At 46.2% G+C, this 21,634-nt stretch overlaps 7 protein-coding genes across 7 annotated transcripts; 2 read left to right on the top strand and 5 right to left on the bottom strand.

Moving 5' to 3' along the window:
- Positions 1-2,726: 2,726 nt before the first annotated feature.
- HO133_006238 (uncharacterized protein) lies at positions 2,727-3,661 on the bottom strand (the record flags this gene model as incomplete). Its single annotated transcript, XM_037297137.1, has 2 exons — positions 2,727-2,807; positions 2,861-3,661. 2 exons carry the CDS (start codon positions 3,659-3,661, stop codon positions 2,727-2,729), a joined length of 882 nt encoding a protein of 293 aa, XP_037147262.1.
- Positions 3,662-4,988: 1,327 nt separating this feature from the next.
- Positions 4,989-5,748, top strand: HO133_006239 (uncharacterized protein; the record flags this gene model as incomplete). The annotated part of the gene is made up of 4 exons (XM_037297138.1): positions 4,989-5,130; positions 5,253-5,316; positions 5,369-5,575; positions 5,628-5,748. The coding sequence occupies 4 exons, from the start codon at positions 4,989-4,991 to the stop codon at positions 5,746-5,748; spliced, it is 534 nt and encodes a 177-aa protein (XP_037147263.1).
- A 2,550-nt stretch (positions 5,749-8,298) lies between these two features.
- On the bottom strand, positions 8,299-9,343 carry HO133_006240 (uncharacterized protein; the record flags this gene model as incomplete). Its single annotated transcript, XM_037297139.1, has 3 exons — positions 8,299-8,736; positions 8,790-9,061; positions 9,172-9,343. The coding sequence occupies 3 exons, from the start codon at positions 9,341-9,343 to the stop codon at positions 8,299-8,301; spliced, it is 882 nt and encodes a 293-aa protein (XP_037147264.1).
- A 2,122-nt stretch (positions 9,344-11,465) lies between these two features.
- Positions 11,466-11,908, bottom strand: HO133_006241 (uncharacterized protein; the record flags this gene model as incomplete). The annotated part of the gene is made up of 2 exons (XM_037297140.1): positions 11,466-11,826; positions 11,883-11,908. The coding sequence occupies 2 exons, from the start codon at positions 11,906-11,908 to the stop codon at positions 11,466-11,468; spliced, it is 387 nt and encodes a 128-aa protein (XP_037147265.1).
- A 2,025-nt stretch (positions 11,909-13,933) lies between these two features.
- HO133_006242 (uncharacterized protein) lies at positions 13,934-15,154 on the bottom strand (the record flags this gene model as incomplete). Its single annotated transcript, XM_037297141.1, has 3 exons — positions 13,934-14,606; positions 14,681-15,041; positions 15,115-15,154. 3 exons carry the CDS (start codon positions 15,152-15,154, stop codon positions 13,934-13,936), a joined length of 1,074 nt encoding a protein of 357 aa, XP_037147266.1.
- Positions 15,155-17,749: 2,595 nt separating this feature from the next.
- On the bottom strand, positions 17,750-18,840 carry HO133_006243 (uncharacterized protein; the record flags this gene model as incomplete). The annotated part of the gene is made up of 4 exons (XM_037297142.1): positions 17,750-17,889; positions 17,944-18,524; positions 18,584-18,661; positions 18,716-18,840. 4 exons carry the CDS (start codon positions 18,838-18,840, stop codon positions 17,750-17,752), a joined length of 924 nt encoding a protein of 307 aa, XP_037147267.1.
- Positions 18,841-19,076: 236 nt separating this feature from the next.
- On the top strand, positions 19,077-21,227 carry HO133_006244 (uncharacterized protein; the record flags this gene model as incomplete). The annotated part of the gene is made up of 1 exon (XM_037297143.1): positions 19,077-21,227. The coding sequence occupies one exon, from the start codon at positions 19,077-19,079 to the stop codon at positions 21,225-21,227; it is 2,151 nt and encodes a 716-aa protein (XP_037147268.1).
- Positions 21,228-21,634: the final 407 nt, after the last annotated feature.

Here is a 21,634-nt window from a genome sequence, read left to right on the forward strand (position 1 = left end):
TTTATCTTTCTAATTTTATTAGTATATATAAAAGAATAAGATAGAGTTAAGTTTAAAAATCTTAAATTTATATATATAGCTAATTATAAATTTAGAGTTATTACGTCTTTTAGCTAGACTAACTAAGTTAGCCCGCTAGCTCTCTTAAGCTTTCTTATTAAAAATTTATATATAGAAGTTTTATACTCTAAAATAACTAGCTCTCTACGAATATTATTTCTTTATAATTTCGTAAATTATAGAGCTTAGTATACGCTTTCTAACGCTATAAAAATAATAAAGTTTAATCTACTATTAATAGATTAAATAAATATTTAAATATAATAATTATAGTAATTATATTAGACGCGTCTAGAAATCGAATAATAATTCTTTTATCTATTTATATAATTATTCTTCTTTTACTATTCTATTAATTTTATTAATTTCATTAATATAAATATAATCGTCTTCGATATCTCTCGTCTAAAGATTACTTAATATTTTAAATATATATATCTCTATTACTCGCCGCTTAGAGCTTCTATTAATATCTTTAAATTATTTTTTAATAAATTCGCTATTATTAGTAATCGAGGTTATAAGCGAGTTTAATAGCTATTTATTACTACTTATAAACTTATTAAAAAACTCTTAAAGAGCTTAAATAAATATATTCTTCTCTATATACTTCTTTTAAACTAGCGATAATATCTTCTAACTTAGCGATACTATCTCTTAAAACGCATTTTTCTTCTCTATTTATTCTTTATTACTCTATTTTAAAGTCTCTTAATACGTATTAAATTCTAAATATCGTTAAGAAGAAGCTTCTGAAAATATAATAATTATATTAAACGCGTTCGAAATCGAATAATAATCCTTTCATCTATTTATATAATTATTCTTCTTTTACTATTCTATTAATTCTATTAATTCTATTAATTCTATTAATTCTATTAATTCTATTAATTCTATTAATTCTATTAATTCTATTAATTCTATTAATTCTATTAATTCTATTAATTCTATTAATTCTATTAATTCTATTAATTCTATTAATATAAATATATTTATTCTTAATATTCTTATACTTAGTTAAATAAGAGAAGGATCTATAATAAACGAATACGAAGAATACTATAAAGATAGTTATTAGTAGTAGTAATATAATAGATCTACTCTTTATAATCTTATATTAATTTACTTAGCTAGTATAAGAGAAATCGCTATAGTAAACGAATATAAAGAATATTAAGAAGAAATTAAGCGGTAATAAGACTTTTAGTATTAAAAATACGACTTAGCTCTCTAAGATCCTACGTTATATACTCTTTACGATTTTATATTAAATTATTATTTAGTAAGTAGAGAATATTACTATAATTTAGTCTATTATCTCTACTATATTAAGAAGTAAGAGAAGAAACTATAATAGGTAAATATGAAGAATACTGCGAAGAAATTAAGCGGTAATAAGATTACTATCGTTAAGAATACGACTTAACTCTCTAAGATCCCACGTTATATACTCTTTATAATTTTATATTATATTATTACTTAGTAAGTGGAGAATATTATTATAACTTAGCCTATTATCTCTACTATATTAAGAAGTAAGAGAAGGAACTATAATAGATAAATGCGGAGAATACTACGGAGAAACCAAGCGGCAACAAGGCCACCATCGTCAAAAACACGGCTCAGCTCTCCAAGATCCCACGTCATATGCTCTCCACGGTTCCACATCAAATCATCACTCAGCAAGCGGAGAACACCACTACAACTTGGCCTGTCATCCCCACTGTATTAATATGATACATCACTGCAATAACGTCACAAGAGGAGGATCTACTGCGACGATCACAGCCAATTAGGCCTCTGCAGGAGGAACATCGAACGATACATATTTGGACGAATTGAAACCGTCCGATGTCTTGCTCTGACAGCTATTTCATTATTCGAATGATTTCACTGCGGCAGGAGATAATATGGGATTCACACCACTAATTGACATGTTGTCTTCATTTCTTTCCGGTATTTCGATACTTCTTACCATAAGGACATGGCCTTTCTCTGTTTTTTGTAGGCAATTATTACGGATTAATCCTTTACACTTAATACACCTTCCTAATTAGGCCTTAGCGCGCCTCTCTCCGTATATATATATCTATATATCACATAGATTAAATTAATTTTATAGTGATGGAAGTAGGTTAAAAACGTATAGTAAGCGATTAGAGTTCGATTTAACTTAGGGCTAGGGCTAAAATTCCATTTAACTTAGAAAAATCTAACTCTATTTAATTTAGAAAAATGAAAAATCCAACTCTATGAATTTAATTTATAGGCCTTTACTTGTATTACTATATAACTCTAAGACTCTTCGAATTTAATAGAAGTTTATATTATATATTTAATATATACTTAATATATATAATAACTTAAATAAATTATATATAGTTTTTTTAACTCGACTTAAGTTTATTTAAGTAAAATAAATATATTTAATATATACTATAAGTTTATCCGAGGTAAAGATTCGATATATACTCGCTTTACCTCTATCGATTTTTTTTCTCTTCTGGCGAACTGTAACCCGGAGGGGGGTTGCCGAAACAACGAGTTGAGAGTGTAGAAATAAGCGTTTTTACCAAGGAACTTAAGCTGTCTTCCACGGCGAGCCTCGTAGACTGAGTCTTGCTCTTTGTTATGACTTCTGTACTACCATAGGGGCTTTCGAGAAACTATAACAGCCAAGCGTTGGAGGCAAACAGTTCGCTACTGCACTCGTCTTCCGGTCCTGATCGAAGATTTCTGAGTGCAAGCTTCAAAGCGTCAGCTTCAATTTAACATGTAGGACAGTAAGTAGAACGCTTACGGAGGCATGGTATGTTACCACGAAATCAACACTCGACGAAGACTTTTCGTCATGCCGGAGAAATGCTTCCAGGGCGCTTTTCCAGCTTTTAAGTTTATCATATGCCACCCCATTGCCCGGGTGTTCAAATAGGGACTTTCCACATCCTCGAATCATGATGCAAGCGCCGATGAAATCAGCCTTACCCCATCTACCGCGCCCACGGTTAAGTCCAGAGTCTATCAGTGCCTCGATCTGGCGACCGTCGTTCACACGCATTATGTCAAGCGAGAAGCATCGGGATTGCATCGCTGCAGCAGCAATCCAAGATGTCCGCTCTTTCCTCCATTCTTCAATTTCTGAAAGTATCCCGTCCACGTCTTTGTCCACATCGCTGCTTTTGAATAAAATGTTCGATCGGTCTGCGGTATCAAGACTGCCGATACACTGTGGTGGCATCAAAACTCCCTGAAAGCCATCTGCTTCCTCAACCAGCCACCATTTTAGTTGCTGCAACCCTGCAGTGGGTCCATGCCCATATTCGTTGGAGATCGTGTCGGGAAATTGGTTGCAAGCTGAGGCGTAGACGTGTAGCGTGAGGTCGAGGGCTTCGGGACAGGTGCTGGCGTACTCGTGAATGGCGAGGATGGTGCTCCATATATAGACGCCTGAGGAGGGATCTTTGGCTTCTGCAGTGTGTTGCGCCAAGGTTTCGGCAGCACTGCTGAAGTCTCGCTGATTCCCCAGCACTTTACTAGTCCACGCCGTGCAGAACAGATCCAGGGCTTGCTGCTGGTAGGGATGCAGTTCTTCTTTGGCCATCATGGAGATTGGCACAGAGAATTAGTAGTGATGTCTCCGCTGTGCAAAGTTTTTGTCCTGCGGCTATGTGACAAGATGCTACTGCTTTTCCAGATTTGGATGAATGATGTAAAAGTCAAAAAAAAAATGTGACAAATTGATGGATCAGTCGCGACACAGACTTCAAGTTGACGGAAAAATAGAGAATGAAGCAAGAATAATACATGTTGCGATCGGCAAAACTCCGGATCCAGAATTTCTCAGCTGAACACAGCCATTCCGTCCAATACCACACTGGAGCGGCACACATCGCTGGGCCGCTTTTCTGAGAAAATTTTTACCTGTCAGCAGCATCATTCACCATCAGATCAGGCACGTAAAACATACCAGGCGTGCGAAGAGACATCCGTGTTTTACGTGCCTGATCCGATGGAGAATGATGCTGCCGACAGGTAAAACCGCGAAACGAGACTAAGGGGCGCATGTCTTCACACGAGATCGACGACTTGTGACTGTGGAAAGACCTGAAACATCACATTGCCTCTTTGTAGAGCGTGGTATTTGACAAATTCAAGTCTTGTCATCATTGCCTTCATGCTTGAAGCTTTTGACCGTAGGGCTGTCACCGCAGCTTACTCTTTCCAGGACTTTTCCCGACATCTTGCGACCTGCGCAGAACTACAGCCTTCTGCTACGGGTAATCTTTCTAGATCCTAGCTTCAGGTTGCTCGTATCTATGAGGCGTAGAGTAGTCTACCCTGATCAATGATACCTTCAGCCTCGTAATTCACACTTTAGTCCGAGACGTAACGATTTTGGTGCTCCATACCTAAAAATCCCAAAATCCTGTGATTTCAAGCCCCCAACTATTCTCGGGTCTCAACCGCAAGACAGCCAAGTTGAAACAGATGCTATGCCACTTTGTCAGCCAAGTTGAAACAGATGCTATGCCACTTTGTCAGACATGGGGACACGTTCATGACAACTTCCAAGCCCCCAACTCGAGGCACAGTCATGGTGAGCCGGACTGAAGCCATCTGCAACAACCGAACATCGGTGTTCTCCGACTAGCAGTGGAACATCAAAAGGAAGGTATTTAAATGCGAAACATAGATCAGGTAAGACGGCTGTAGAGCAAAAGGCGTGGAATGTTGCAAACACTAGTCAAGGTGGTTTTCAATGTTGCCGGTGCCGCACTGTAAGCTCACGAGTACTTAAGCTTGCTCGATGACCAGAAGCTTTCTGAACTTCTCATACAGCCTCTCAATTTTCGTTGGCAGCCTTGATCACGTCTTCCCACACGATATTTTTCCAATCCCCTTACCTTCAGTCTTCGAAGACTATCAATATGTTCTACGCCTCCGTGATTTGCATCTCCTGGGCTTTTGCTAGCCTGCCTTTGACATATTGTATTCCAGTTGGAGGAGCTGAACCATTGCAAGTGGTTGATGTTGTTGGAGCACCAACCGATGACGTGTCCTGCCCAGTCCGTGAGTCATGACGTACAAACCCCTTCCCTAGTCAGGGAAGTTGACATTTTATATAGCACTCAAACCCAGTATACGACCTTGCTGCCTTGAATACTCTGTGTTTTCTCTAAGCTTTTGAGTAGATACAAATCAATACTTCACTGCCGGCTATGTGACTGGTAACATTGCCGACATCGTCAGGAACGGGTAGGCGTATTCTCTTTCTCAAAGACAAGGTGTCGGTACTGACCTCTTGCAGCAAGAAGGGATCATACCCCAAACCTTTCAATCCAGATAGCGGCAAAGCAGACCAATTCAACTGGGACCTAAACGACTGCGGCACTCGACAGACAAATGGAGAGACGATACTAGAGCTTCCTATGTTCATTGATTCAACCAACAATGACGAGGAGACTTATTGGAGTCAGAACCCGGCTTCGAACAACAACAAACCTGGACCTTATCGGTTGGTCATCACTATGAGACATACGGAGTGGTTCGAGACTGACCTCGAGCAGAGAATACTACATCGTCAAATCCAATGGTGCCTCTTCGCAAACTGAGAATACCGCTACTTACTGTGGAGCTTATGCTCACAAGGATCTTAGCAGCAATGGCGATTTTGTTGCTTGCACTTGAATGTGATATGAATTTCGAGACTATTGCAGGCCGGAGCTTCGATCTTGGGAAAATAGGTGAAAGGCGAAGATTCTCCGGGCACATATTGTGTGATAGATAATGCGTCTTGATTGTATGAAACCTTAATCCGGCTCAGTGAATGCAGAGACAGGATAAAAATCAGTTAGCAAGTCATTTGTCATGCATAGTTTGTAAAAACATAAATTCAAAATATTAAGGGGAATGCGTCTCGCTTGTTTATGGTTTCCGTTTTTCGTTTCATCACGTCAACAGGCATTTGACCTTTTCAGAAGGCCATCAATTCCGTAAAACTCGTCGAAAATTTACAAGAAAACCTTACCCCTGAGTTTGCTTCTGATGGCCATGGCCCTATGAGACACTCAAATGGCCTATCACTGGCTGTAAAGGTCTCTTTTGAGCGAATGAAAGTGTTGGCTTGACCGCCAACCTTGACCAGCGACGCAAATTCATGCGCTCTAAACCTGTTGCGACCACAGTATCCTGGCCGTACCCTCAGACAGAAGGCGGTAATCACTAGCGATCACGGGCTTCATAGTAGAGGCGGGAAGATTCGAGGGAGGTGTAGGCTTTGACCGCTAGAGTCACATCACCCACATTGTGCTGAAGTCTGCCTGTTTGTTGAGCCAGTATCTAGTCCTTTCACTGTAGGGTTATGATGAGGATTAGACAGCTCGAGTCACAGTAAATCTATCTATGGATATACTTGGGACATGATTTCCTTTCTCAAATTCATCTTCATGCTGTATGACCACTCCACCGCTGCCAAGCATCCGCTAGAGTACTCTAGCGGCCGATCTAATTAGCTAGCATCCTAGCGCGAAACTGAGAAAAGCGTTCATGAAAAATCTGAGTTGCCTCGGTCGCATCTGTCTTGACAGCTAAAAGCACTCATGGAGAACATGTCAAACAGGTTCTCCTCAACCATCGCTAATTCACTACATTCACTACATGTATACGTGTAGTAGGATTGATAATGACTAACACCACGCAGCTAACAATGCTGATAATGACTAACACCGTGCAGCCAACAATGCGCGCCATCCATAAAAGTATCACCTCCCAGCCTACTCATCACTCTCTCCAACGCCTAAGACTTAGTCCGCCCTCCATTTGGGTGACTTGATCTCAAGCTCTAGTAGAGCTATTCGTAGGGAGCTGCTGCAGAGAAGACCACTATAGCATGAAGTCCCTAGTTTTGTCTGGAACAGGGCCCCTGATCCTTGCAAACATGTCCTCCGCATTCTTCGCTTGATCTGCCTGTCCATCCCACAACTTGATGGAAGTCTGTGTTGCACTCAACGTCCACGATCCATCAGCTGCCCCAGGCTGCTTGTGGTCCACGACTAAGTCTCTGGGTGAAAGGATTTGACCTGCTCAATCGCTTGGATCTATATCTGTCTCAGCGCGCTAGTGAGGGGTTTCGCAAGATACGAACAAGCATTGTTTCAGACGATGTCGCCCGTGACCTTCATTTTAGATCAAGGACCCACAGGAAGGACCCATCTTCCATGTCGGAATGGTAGGCCGGTACGGCCACCAGCGTGTGACCTTTGAGGTCAACGGTCAGATTATGCGAAGGAAGAGTCTTCGCCGGCGGAGATGCCGGAAATATAATCTGATCCCCTGGAAAACATGTCCTCAAGAATACTTGATCGTTCGGTGAGATTTGCTCCTCCATGTGGGCAAGGGTACCTTTATTAGCGACAGCAGTGGTGTTTGGGAAACGCTTCTGAAGACTCGAAAGGCCAAGGAAATGATCTCCATGCCCATGGGTTATGTTGGTAATACTTCGGTATGCATTGAGACCTATCACTAGTTATGTATTCCTAACGATGTCTGAGGAAGAAGCATTCTATGTACAGGAACGGCCTTTACATGTCAATGTACTAGGCCGAATGAGTACTAGTGGTAGCGAGTGTTGAGTCGTTCCAACAGGTTACGTAAAGGTAAGTCAAGTGCCGGTCCGGGAAAAGATTTTCGACCCAGTCGGGCAAAGGTTTGGCCTGTGTTGTTGTGACAAGAGGGTCCACGAGAATGGCTTGATGAGCAGAGGATATAAGCGTGGCGGTGGTGGGAGTCCATAGTTGTGTTATGTTATCGGGGGATTGGAATTGCGAGATGCTATCAAGTCGTCCAACTCTTCTACGGAGAATCCTGCGACCAGTCCTGGCAAGACGTAACGCAATTGGATTTCACGGGCTATGAGCGTCTAAGGTCGAGGATAGCCACTCCCAGTGTTACAGGCGCTGTCAAGGAGACTACGAGTGCATATTATGGCCGTGCTCTGAGTTCTACATCATCTATGTGGCAAGTATTTCAAACTTCCAGCCTAAAGTTACACAGGAAGGATATCAAGCCTTGCAGCTGGTGCAACATCTTCGTCCATGATTCTTCCCTAACAGTTCGTAAACGCACTAGGCGCAAGATTTCAATCCTCCACTTCAACAGGTACAGCTCGATGTGTAACCAGACGTCAACGTCTGCGGACACGACGTCTGCCTGTAATAGACGATCTGGCCACCATCTGCATCAATCAGCACTCAATTCAACATATCGAGGGTTCGAATCTCGCTCACCATTCCAAGTGGTTCCATCGGACCCGACAGCTGCCTGACCATGTGACAAAGGAGGACCTGTCTGGATATCAAAGTGCACCGAGCATAACGAACTATCCTTGTAATCATCGCTCGTGCTCCCACACCAATGGTCTCCCGCAGAATAGCAGGAATCGACAATCTGCAGCGTGATCATGGAACCGCTTCCGACGCCATCGTTGTAGGCATTGAAGCCGCTTGTAAAGAGCTCATAGCAGCCTCCGCAGGCCTCCCCACAGTTCGGTTGGCCACCGCCGTTGATCCTGCCTTGGAAGAGCTTCTGGTTGACGGCGCCGTTATAGACGCCAGAGCTGCCGCCCCATTCCCAAGAATTCTGTCCACAGTCACAGGAGCTGCCCATCCAGCCATAGTACTATGACAAATTCAGCAATGGTCCACGAAGGTTAATGATTGTCAAAAACTTACCGACGTAGAAGCAATACCGTCCCAACCACCTGGTGCGCTGGTAGAGGTGCAGTCACCTGTGGTAGCAGCCTGTGAATTGCTGCTACCAGTTGCTGTATCGGAGTTGGTGTTCGGTGAGGCGACATTGCCAGTGCCGCTTCCAGAGCTAGTATCACCCGTGGAAGAAGTGGTCGAACTTGAGGAGTCCGTCGCAGTGTCCCCAGGTTGTTGGCATTGCCAAGAGGAGTCGGGAGCCCAAGAACCGCCGACTTGCTCACGACATTGTGCATATGCTGTGCCAATCATCAGAAACTCCCATGGTAGATCCTGATGGATCCAACGCCAAGTATCGAATGGAATATATAGATACTGTACGTACTGTCGTCTTTACAAATACATTCACTTCCTGAGGCGCATGGTAGCGGTCCGTTGATGCCTTGGCTAGGATAGTTGCAAGCCCCCCACAATGGCACCAGTGTAGAGCCTTGACGCCTGGAGAGACGTCCGCCTGCTGCTCGGGTACCCTCAGGGTAACCAGTACTCGCGAGGAGCAGGAGCAAGCTAATCGAGTACATGATTGGATGTTGTTGCGGACCTTTCTGGTAATCTTGACGATGTGCCGGCTCAAAAGGTGATCTTAGTCTCCAGCGCAGGATAACGCTTCGTTGTGAGAAGCCTGGTTCAGAACCTGGAGGTCGTAAATAGGGACGAGGGGGTCGATATAAGCATATGGAGTTGAAAGAATTGGTAGATGCCGTATGACTCCACGCCCGCTAAGAACGCCTGAAACTAGAATGATACATTGATAGCGGCATGATGACTGTTAGCTGACCGACGGCAAGAGGAAGTGTATGCATGTCACCCAGAAGACCATGGAGCCGAGCACGGATTCCTTCACGCTGAACTAGACTTACCCCCTTAATTGGAGGCCCAGATAACAATCTCTAGGCAGAAATTCTGAGACGGGTAGAAGGCGGGATACTGGGAGCGTGTGGTACGGTTGGCATGATCCAGGAGATACGAAACAGTAAGAATACAAGCCGCGAAGATTTCCGTATGATCTGCGAACCTGTATATTCGAGTTTCGATTGACGCTAATATTCTGAGATGCCCAAAATACAGGAAAATACCGATTGAACTGTTCTGTTCCCTCTCCTCAGAGTGAAGGGCATAGATGATCTTCCTCCCTCATCGTGACTTGCCGTAGGTTGGTAGCCTAGCTCCAAGGCGTTTGGGTCCCCATGGCCTTGGTCACAAGCAGTTATTGAGCCAGTAAGAGCGGCATCAGAAGCATATTTGCTGTCTCAGGCTGTCAGACAAGTCATCTCTCCCAGGCTTCTCGTTTCGAAGCAGGGCAAAAGTATCTTTGGGAGTTTTTGCAGACGCCACAGAGTCTCACTCCTATCGACGTGGGATAGTGTGTATTCACAAGGTCTAAGATAACTGTCGCAGAGGATGCTGATGAGACGACAATCTTCCTACAATTGTGGTTTCGTCCGGGCGGGTCGCATGAAGGCTAAAAGGTCTCGAATGTCCTCCGGGCCGCGTGGAGCGTGGGGGGTGATAATTAGTACCCCGAGCACCTAAATCCACGGCCAGGGCTCAATTCCTCCAAAGAATCTTCCATTGTATCTCAAATTAGGGATGGCCTTATCATGGGCTGCCTAAGTTGTATCTAACTGCAGGAAATGAACAGGAAATGAACAGGAAATGAAGGAAAGCGCAGGATTTAGCATTGAGAGGGGGTGAATATGCCCGTTTCGCCGTCCATTTCACTCCCGCACTATATCGCTGCCATGAAGTTCTTCACATGGAGTACTGGTCGGCAAGTTGGTAGCTCCGCGGTGTATTCGTATCGCTAAGTCAAACATAAATGAAAGGCTTCACGTTTCATCTCATCAAGGCGGAAAACCAAATGATACCACCACAAGAGATTCGCCTCATTGGAATTTAAGACATACAACATAGGGTTATGCGCGATCTCCGTCGCCCATTCTAGATTTTTGACAAAAAGCTGCCGTGCGTCTCCAAGGCCGATTGGACCTGCAGAGCGACCAGTCTTTTTTGAATGAGTCCAGTCCCCCAGTTGCCTGGCGGTATCTCTTTTGTGGCATTATAGTGGTTACATTGATGGTTTCTCTATTGCTACTTGTTTAATGAACCTAAGGCCTCAATATCGATCATATCTTGCAGGTGCCCTGAAGCGTTAGGGTTGAGCTTAGCTGACCGTTAATCTGAGCTCTGGACGGGGCTTTCTACACTCTTCCTCATAAAGCTATCTAGGTCTCACGCTCATCCGGCTGGAAGAGCCCTGAAACTGCTCGGTAGTAGAGAAATTGGCCTATGAATCTGAACAAATTCTTCTTCTGTTCATTCAAGAGCATGCTTTGGATTAGTGATATGGTATCTATACACCGGTAGGACTAACACAACACCTTGATTGGCTTGCCAAAATGACATCTTGTCAGACTTTCGATCTTCTACGTGCTATTAAGCCAGGCTTTAAGTCATGCACTGTTGCCCAGAAGGTCTTCCCTCCGACGTGAGCATTTCCTTGGAATCATTGTGTAGAAACTAAGAGGCTCCCTATTTGTCCAAGTGGCTGGGAGAGAAATTTGATTCTTACCGGTAGAAAGAGGTGACAGGTGACGACCGAGTCTATGCGAAAGTCAAAACGCACGACTCTAGGAATACCCTTCATCTATCCAAACCAGTCCCACCCTCCCGAAACAGTCTCCCAATCCCCACTCTTCCCAATCCGAGGACAACTATATCAAAGCTCAACTCAACATACTCCCAGTTCTGCATGAACTTCCCGATGCCCAGTAACGCATACCTCCATGTCTCCCATGTCATTTCCTCTCTTGGCCGAACCACCATGTCCACCCTGTCAACATACCGTTCACTATAACGTAGCTCTTGTGTGTCTATTTCATTATCTGGTTGGTGTGCTGCAGCGTCTTCGTAGCCGGCCCCGATGACCATTTGGGTCGCCTCGAAGGTCTCGGAGTTAGTGTCTTTGTTCCTCTTGAGCAATGATTGGGGAACACGATCGACTCTGCAGCAGGGGATGTAACACCAAGGCCACAAGATGATAACGAGAGGATGACTCACAATTGCGTCGCTGAGATAATGACCATAATTGTAGAATGTGATTGTGACATTGGTGCAAGGAACGCGGTAAGAGTAAAGCGAAGGGGGTAGATTACTGCTCGCAAGTCTTTTTAATCACTCGCTGTCTTTTCAGTGATGGCCTTGAACATACTTGGAGGAACTGGGGAGCCAGAGAGTGCAAGGGTATGTGAGATTCGGGTTTAGACTGCGGAATGGAGAAAGCGAGGGTGGTGCAGAAAGCGAAGCTGTGAACGTAAGGAAAGGGACTTGAAGGAGAAGAAGATAGTGAACCCACATCTTGAAAATCTTTGACACAAGAGTATCACCAGAAGTCTTAGAAACAGCACTTTCATGATATACCACACCCGTATCATCCTCGCGCGTATCAAGGTTGTTGGATTTCCATGTAGGGTGCTAAGTATATATCCGATTGCCGCGATAGCATATTGCAGCTCCTATCAGTGATCGTCCCCGGGGAGTGGTCACACTAATTCGGTCCCTCTTGCTGATAGGGAATTAGACTTAAGGTTAAGTGGGAGGGGCGAAGACCGATGAGGGATTGCGATTTAACCCAGCCTCTAACGGACTCGACCCATTATTGCGTTCACAATCATTTTCCTTCGGCCGAACATATTTCTAGGATCCCCAACTCTCCCCGACGATTTTTGACTTTTTCTCTTTGTCGCCGTTCTTGCCCTCTCCCCTTTCCCACTCATCCATATCGACTCTAGCTCCCGATCAACCATCAACCTCGCCTGCTCCTCCCTAACATTCTTCCTCTTCCTCATCACAACCACTGGCCCCATCATAATCGTGCCAAAAACACTCCACACCAACCACACAACCACCAAATAACAAGGCCTCTATTTACCCTAATGCTCCACGCTTGACCCAACGATGATGATCAAGTATTTTTTGTACTGGACCCAGCAGCGAGACGGTCGGGATCCGAGGTATTCTGAAATGCTCCTTTCTTAATCGTTCTCTCGATTCAGAGTCGTCATGGCAAGCCATCGTTGGTAGATCCTCCTCCAAAGACCCGCAACATTGGACTGAAGGCGGTCCCAGAATACAAAATAGAGTCTTGTGGTGATGAGAATGTCTTGCACCCACCCAGACAGGGAAGCCACCGCAACGGGAACTATCTTTGCACGTGCAGAACCACACGTGCTACATGCCTAGATATACACCGCTGTATGCTAGGTATGATACAGCGAGACGTACGATAGTACACGACAAATCCGCAAAGTGCGTTGAACAGAAAAAGTTTATGGTGTGGAGCTTACACCGATAGTTGCGGAAACCCTGTTTGGGACGAAAGGAGCACGTTCATGATTCACGCTTTTCTTCCTAGAGGTTGCAGAGACCTCCTGTTTGATTGATAGTTATCCAAGGGATTGACCTGCGTTTGTGTTTCGCCGCAAATAGAGCGGGTCATTGTCTATTGTCTCCTTCGAGGTTTCTGTGCCTCTAAGAACAACGACTTCAACCACTTCGCCGGACTCCTGGGCGGTTAAGATCACAGCGAAAGCTTCCCCGTTCGCGCTCTGGACGTCAACGAGACAACAGACATGTGTGAGGGATCTAGTACGACTTCCAACCCTCAGACCCCGTCGTGAGTAGTAGAACCGGAGGCAGTTTGATGAACTCCGCATCTCAGGATTGGTTCTCGACTGCGAGGATTCATTATCGTGGAAGTATGGTCCTATGACAGAGAACTGCACATGTAACCTGATTGGAAGACAGGAAAAGGAGATGTTCGAACGAGATGTTCAACGCAGTGTTTTAAGTAGGTATTGGGAGCAGCTGCGACAGCATCGTGCGAGAATGGCAAGAGAAGCTATCATGCTCTTTCAATTGGTAATGAAAGCGCGAGCGTGTCAAATGTATGAGGAGGATTGTTGGGATGAGAGTCAAGGCTGTATCCGATCTTTTCACACAGAGTCAGCTGTCTTGAGGCCTGTTGCAGTAACGAGCCGAGTGAAGAAGTCTACACACGCCTAGCCAAATATTAACAGCAATCGCGACGCCGTAGTGCTCTCTTCAGCACGTCAGCGCCAAAAGCCTGGCCAATTTGTCTCCCTGACCACGCAAGGATTCGCAGCTGTAATGAGGCTCACTGTGCGAGCCTGTGTCTTAGATACGCCTCTCGTCTCGGAGCCACAGTCCATTACTTGGGACCCCCGGCTGAAGGTCCGCGTCGTTTGTGTCTTTCGTGCAAGCTCTGGGTCATTACTAGCGTAGTATATCTCTTCAATCACGTTGTCAGCTCTTTCTGCTTTCGGCGACAAATCATCCCTCAAAGGCCAATCTCTCGCGCCTTCCATGTCCAAATCTTGAATGGCGGTATCCACGATAGCACGGGTGCCGATCCTGCTCCTCTGATCCCAAATCCAGCCTGCGCTGCTATTGACACCACCAAAGCCAGCGCCTGTCTTCATCAGTCTGCTCTCGACGGTAATGCTGAACACCTTTAGTGGATGTTCGTCATCGATAACTCCAGCGTGTTTGTGTTCGGCACGCTGAGAGCCGATCTCAAGGAGGAAAGGAAGGTGTCTTCGTAAGAACGGTCGCATGACCATAATACATCCGCAGATTATGGAAAGGTTGGTTTCGACCACACCAAGGGATCTGGGTATGCCGATGATGACGGCGATCCCCGTTCGAAAGGTGTTTAGACCGCGAGCGATGAAGTAGATTCGGACCGCGCTGACGATACATGCTCTGTGGTATGGATGTTAGACCCTTGATTGGTATGCGCTGGCTCTATCAGAGGGCAGTATTTGCGAAAGCCTTACAATGAGCCGATGGCGAAGACACCTCCCATTAGAGCCCTCATGCGGCTACTGACTCTCCACTCCATCAACACTGGTACTGGTAGGAGAAGGACCATGATGTCGATAGCGAAGTTGAAGATACCATTGACAAGAAAGTTGGATATGACGTGACATTCACCCGGTATAACCATATCCCATATCCGCGCAACGGGATGACACTGGAGCAGGAACGCCAAGCAGCAGGCAACCATGTAGCCAATGGTGATGAAAAAGACAGCGTAGACACTGATACGGATGTTTTTGTTGGGGAGTATCCGCAGGTAGGATACTAGGATGGCGAGTTTTGGGAGGGCGGTTGCTGGGACGTAGAGAAATATTGAAGCTGCCGCCCACTAGGTAGCTGGTGAGCACCTACAGGTGAAACACAGAGACAAAAACGTGCGGCAGAGTCTTACCTTCGAAGAGACAATCAAGGCCTCCTTCGGTATGGCCCATAGGTGCCTTCTAGTCTCGTCCTCTTCCTGTTCTGTTCGACATTGTTAATGATTCGGTCGGTGCGAAACCTATTCTGATACTCACCCAGGCAAATTATGGTCCATGCAGTACTGAATAGCCAAGCAGCGACGATGATATCTACGCAAAGTAAGCTGAGCACCCTCTGTAGCAGGATATCTCCACCATACAATCCTCCGAATAAAAGGCATTGAGGAGTCGAACCCTGGTGTATACTCGCAGAGCCAAGAAAAAGGTAGAGAGCGTTAAGAATACGGCGCTGACTGGAACGATGCCATCAGAGACGTAATTCGGGCTGGGTGAAACTGCGCCTTCGATCGATCGGTTGGCCTCCATTCCGAGCACTGAGACGGTTATTTGAGAGAGGAACCAAGAATTTTAAAAATGTACTTGTATTCCTATGAGTCTCATCTGGCCTTTCAACACACGTGACGGAAAGGGTGACCGTGCACATAAATGTGACTGACCCAGACGACAGCTGTGAGAGGTTCAGAAGTCTGCGCATGTCGATGCAAACGATCGTGCAGACTTAGAGCTGGCTCGGCAAGGAAGATGCAGGGAAGATGGACATGCGTCCCTGAGCATCGCAGAAGCTTAGGTACGGCAGTTGTCACAACGGGCGTAACCAGTTATATCAGAGTTTAATCAACGACTAGCGGCCCTTTAGCGAGGTTCTTAGTGGAAGGTCTTTCCGAGAATGAAGTCTTCTTACCTGCTCTGAGTGTCACAGTCGATCACGTCGGCTGAGCTCATGGAAACTGGTCACGAGCAGCCCTAGGAGTGGACCCAGCTATGTCTAGTGACGCAGCTCGCCTCTTTAGGTGCCTAGGAATCCTTCGAAAATCTTAGAGCTATTGCTTCGGAGATCCGCCATTGGTGGATTTACGGTCCCTTGCGGGATCTTGCAGAAATGGGACCCTATTTGGCCACGGTGCTGCAGAAGAATATTTCGAAGTTTTCTGTTAATTCGATCGCTTTGTAGGCGTTTGGGGGAGCGGAGATCATGGGAAAGTTGATAGTTGAAGGTTGAACGGGTATAAATCATAAGAAGGACTGAACGCGGTCTTAATTCGCCCCAGATCCCCACTGCTCTACCAAGCTCAAGCACTCACTTCTGTGACTCAAAATACTCAGCTCTGAGTCTAAGGTAGGCACTTGATACATATACCATTGATGATGGCGTGTTTGCTTGTTTGCCCGTTTGCTCCTACGTGTCGGACCCGTTCGTTGGCAATCCGATTAAGCCACGCCCACGGAGCTGGCTACAAATCTGGGGGTATTTCTTGTCGATCTCGGGACCTTGCAGAGTCGCATTTTGAGCGGATTTCCCGCATTTGCGGGGTCCTGCAGAGACACATACTGATTTAGTAGTCAGCGCCAACTGCTATGGGTGCTAGGAGAAGAATCATCCAGGAATTGCAGGGCCGATTCGTTGCTAATGGGTGTTGACTGGACAAGATGCGCTGAAATTATCAGGTAGTGAGCTGCAGTTGCGTTGTATGCAGAGACGCACAGAATCCTCAAGCTAATGTGCGGGGTAACGGCACTCGAATTTCACGCGGTGAGGTCTTCTCCGTACGGTCCAATACATTGAGCTTATTCCATATCAGGTCAATTTCGAAGCATCGGCTGGGCTGGCGATCGCAGCAATGCTTTCCCATCCCGTCTCCCAGAATTGTTACGCTATCAGGCCAGGCCTGTCCACGTTCACTTCCCAGCATTCCTCGGTTTGAAGCCTCCAGAGACGAGGCTCCAAGCAATTGGACTCGGGTCGAGTTTCTTTCAAGCAGTTTTAACTTTTCGAGACCTGTGGCTCCATATACGCCCGGCGGATCTTAATTTTGAAAGGCAGAGTTATTGTATTAGAAACCTTCAGAGCCTCCACTTTACGCAAGAACGTGGCCAGCTGATTCATGGAGCTGATTGGCCAGGTTGCGGATTTGTGCATCAAGATGGGTGCCGTTCCAAGCCATGTCGAGCAGGAACATTATCTCATTCCCGCCATAGCTGTCAAGGCCCAGTATATTCCCACCACATTCCAAGCTCTGCTGAGTAAAGATCCTCGTTGAAGGGAAGCATAGTAGAAGGAGGCATTCATCTTGTAGAAGTCCATTCTTCTTGTAAAAATTCAAATCGTCGATAGGTGACAACTCCCGAGAGTGTCAGAGATTGTGAGAGTAACATAGAAATGAGTGCGGCCTGTCGTGTCTTTAGCGAACTTACATTCGAAAGGTTGTGGGAGTTGACCACGCCCTACTCGCAAGGGATCCAAACCTAAGACACAGACTGCCGTGGTGCGCTAGACAAGTTTTTCCTACCCAGGAATGCCAACTCGTCCACGGAGCAAACGTTGGAGGGATGGAGAAACCCTGCAGCTTGCTCACAAATGAATGTTGCTCAGAGCCAAATCGGTGGTGCGGGATCATCACCTCAAAATGCATCGAGTGCCTCGAGAAATCAAGCAAGGCATCCAGGCTGGCTCTGGCCACAGTCACAGCTACATCATTGTGGATGAACTTGTATACAACTCTTTCATCATCAGACCGAGTGCTACTTATCCCCAACAGGAAGCCCCAACTAGACCCTCTGGCCAAAAAATTCCATAAACTCTTTAGCCTCTCCTTCCAAGAATTCTTTCATCTTAATCCCGGCGTTCAGTCCTTCAAGATCATCTCGCAGATCAAATGTTTCAGTAGGTCCAATCGCCAGAGCTCGGCCTACCACTCCATGTCAGCAGCAGAATACCCAGAATCACAGTTTGGTTCACTTGCCGTAGAGGGTATGGTCCGCTGCACATCTGATGACAGCCTTGGCCACATCATCGGCATCACCAACAGGGAATCCAACTTTCCTACACATATCCGCAAAATCTTTCGACATCGGAGTATCCATGATCCAGGGCGCAATCAGGTTTATCCGGTAGCCCAGATCCTCCATCTTGGATCTTATTGAACGGAACAAGCCTCTAATAGCCCACTTAGACGCGGTGTAGTCGACATTGTCAAGTTCGAGATAGCCTGCCAACGAGCTTATGACCACAAGAGCCTTTCGGAAGTCCGGCGCCGCTTTGGTTTCGGATGAGGGAGGCAGTGCAAAGTAATGCTGCGCCAGCTTGCTGGTGTAGTATACACCTTTAGCGTTCACATCGAGATTGAGACCAACGCTCCGTGGCTGTGGCGGATCTTTTTCCAAAGATGGCGGTTCTTCGTCTTGTGTTATGAATGCCTGACCTGGCACTCCAGCGGCAGCGACCACCACGTCGATACTCCTACCGCTCGAAAATTCTATTGCATTCTTGAAAGCATTCACTTGAGACTGCCAGTCTGTCACATCGGTAGATGCATAATTGAGGCTGTTTCATCTTAGAGCAGCTTCAATGTCGAGAGCTCCAAAAGTGACCAGTGGACTAACTGTAATCCCTTCGTGCTCAATGCTGAAACAAATTCTTTGGCTAATTCTTCATTGATATCCGCGATCGTGACACAAGCTCTAACACATGTTGGCTCTGCTTGACGTTCAGGTATGCTCAATCTCAAGTCTTACCCATTCTCTGCAAGGCTGGTGGCGATCAAAGCCCCCAAGCCTGATGCTCCGCCCGTTACAAGTGCAGATTTGTTCCTCAAGATAGAGAGATCTAAAGTCTTGGATAGATCAGCGACAGGCGTCATGATGGCACTCAATGAAAAACAGTAGGATGGAGAAACGAAGAGGAAAGCTTGGCTTTGGCTTGGCACTGGACGACTACGACTGATGCGGTTACTGTGCTTATCGGCAATTAACCTTCACCTTAACCTTAATGAACCTGGTGCATTCCGGCGCCGGCTTTTTCCGTGCGGGGAATTCTTCAATGCTGCATTTAAACTGAAAGGCTTCCCAAATGCATCCGAATGGCACATGAATTGCCATGACAAGAACAAACCTCAGCGAAGAGGAAGAAGCAGAGGAGGAGCCTTTGCTTGCAGAGGAAGAGCAGCAGTGTGATCACCCTGATCATTATGAAGGACCCTGCGCCCCAAATCCTTACGCAGATTTGCCCGTTTACACAACCATCCATCGCGTTCGGCACGAGGTCATCAACAGCATTGACGACCCCTACAGCATCGAGCAACTCAGGGCACCAAGGATCAATGTTGCCATCGTAAGACCTCTGGTCAACCGTCTCTGGGACGAGAAAGATGTCTCCATCATCTACTGTCTGCTTGTCAATAAGCTGCAGTTCCTTCGGGAACAAGCCTTCGAGGCGCATCAAACCATCAATACCACTCGAGCGTCTCTTTGCGAGTTGGTAGCTCTGAAGTTACTCAGGCGTTTCGACGAAGAGAATCCAGAACGCGATGGTCTGCTCCTACTTGCGAACATACTAGTGGCCGGATTTGAACCATTTCAAAACGCACCGCAGGAGATCAGACGCGTCCACAGCTATGCTACCTCGTGGAATGTTCAACAGCGAGGACACAGAATTGGGAAATCGACAGTCTTGGAAATCGCTATCGTCTCGGAAAGTAAGATTTTCTTGAGCGCGCCGGCATGTCAAAAGGTCATGGAGGCAATCTACCTTGGGCGCGTTGTCTACACGCCCTCATCTTTCATTGATATAATACCGGACCATTACAAGTATAAGCCGATCACGTTGTACCACCCTAAAAAGGCGCCAAGGCTCAATCAATATAGGCTCATGGTCCCCCGGACAAGGAACGCTCTCGACATCTGCCAGTTTCTGACCCTACTGATACTGTACATACTTACTATGCAGCACCGTCAGAGCGATAAGTTCACTACGTATGAGCTTGTGTTCTGCGTGTACGCTACGGGCTGGGCACTGGACGAGTTCGCTTCCATTCTAGAGCATGGATGGCAGTGCTATACGCAGAACCTTTGGGCGTTCTTAGATTTCATGTTCATTGTCATCTACGTCGTCTACCTTGTTCTTCGGATACACAGCTTGGCAACAGGCGACATTCGCTCCGGTATTCCAGCACTCGATATCTTGTCGGCAGGGGCACCTGTGCTGATACCGCGCTTGGCCTTCAACCTGCTTTCGGAGAATATGCTTTTTGTCTCTCTACGAGCCATGATGGCCGATTTCACAGTTCTTACCTTGCTGGCTGTGTGGTGCTTTGCTGGATTTCTTCTTAGCATGATGTGGCTTGGCGAGGGTGATCATCCGCCGATCACCATTTCCAAATGGATGTTGTGGGTCTGGTTCGGCCTCGATGGGACCGGGATTCAAAGATCGGTCGACTTCCACTGGCTTATTGGCCCGATCCTGATGGTCACGTTTGCCTTCTTGGGCAATACACTCTTTCTTACCATCCTCGTATCGATGCTCAGCAGCACTTTCTCCAAGATCGCATCCAACGCGACAGCCGAGATTCAATTTAGAAGAGCAGTCCTCACTTTTGAAGGAGTCAAGAGCGATGCAATCTTTGCTTACCAGCCCCCTTTCAATATTCTGGCACTCTGCCTCCTGCTACCACTCAAGATAGTCCTTACTCCGCGCTGGTTCCACAAGATCAACGTTGCAGCTGTGCGAACAGTCAATGCTCCGCTTCTACTGCTCCTGAGCGTGTACGAACGCAGGCGTCTGTGGAGCACGAAGCCCTCAAAAATTAAGACCAAGATTAGTTTTTGGGACTTCTCACGATTCTCGGTGCACGCAGACATACAAGCAGTGTTTGACTCTGACCCGCCTCAGTCGGTCTTGGACGAGATATCTGAAGCCGAAGAGAATCCTCGTCCTGGAAGTCTTGCGGTTCCGTCTATCAGCCTTAACGGCAAAACAGAAAATAGATCAGAAGGCCACCGCACAATCCCAACGAAGACAGCGAAGCGGAAGGATTCGATGGCGGCGATGGATGGCTTGGGAGAATGGTTACACGGACACGATAACAATGGATTGACAGGCAGACTAGACGCTCTCGAAAATGCTACGAGACGGATTGAGTATATGGTAAAGAAAATCAGCCAGGATTTGGGAGGTGACAGTAGTGATAGTGAGACCATTTCGAGAGCTCCAACAGCCCAGGACATCAACCGGGACGAGGAGGACATATGAGCGATCAAAGAAATAAAGCGAATGTGGAAAATGCTATATTGTCAATTTGCACGGCTTGATTTGACCAGTATTCGTATGTTGACAAGTGGAGCCCAATTTACACCCCACGCGCACCCACACCGAGAAACGCCAAGAAGCTACCGACAAGGAGGTTTCCCTTCAGCTCACAGAGCCTTCTCTTCTTTTCTTGATGAATCATGCTTCTCTTTTGATATTGTTCCGGCATAGCACATGGAATGTGGTCGTATGTCTTTAGATAAGAGGAGCATCGTTGAGCAACAATGCGGATTGAACGTCAAAGTTACGCGCATCCGTGACAGGAACCGGCCGCTTTTTGTCTGCATGTTCAGGTCGATCAAGCCAATCATGTAAAGCGTATATTAACCGTTCTCTTGCGAGAACAACAC

The sequence above is a fragment of the Letharia lupina genome (genome assembly GCF_014066315.1).
Source record: "Letharia lupina isolate WasteWater1 chromosome Unknown contig_24, whole genome shotgun sequence".
In the NCBI taxonomy this organism is placed as follows: Eukaryota; Fungi; Ascomycota; class Lecanoromycetes; order Lecanorales; family Parmeliaceae; genus Letharia; species Letharia lupina.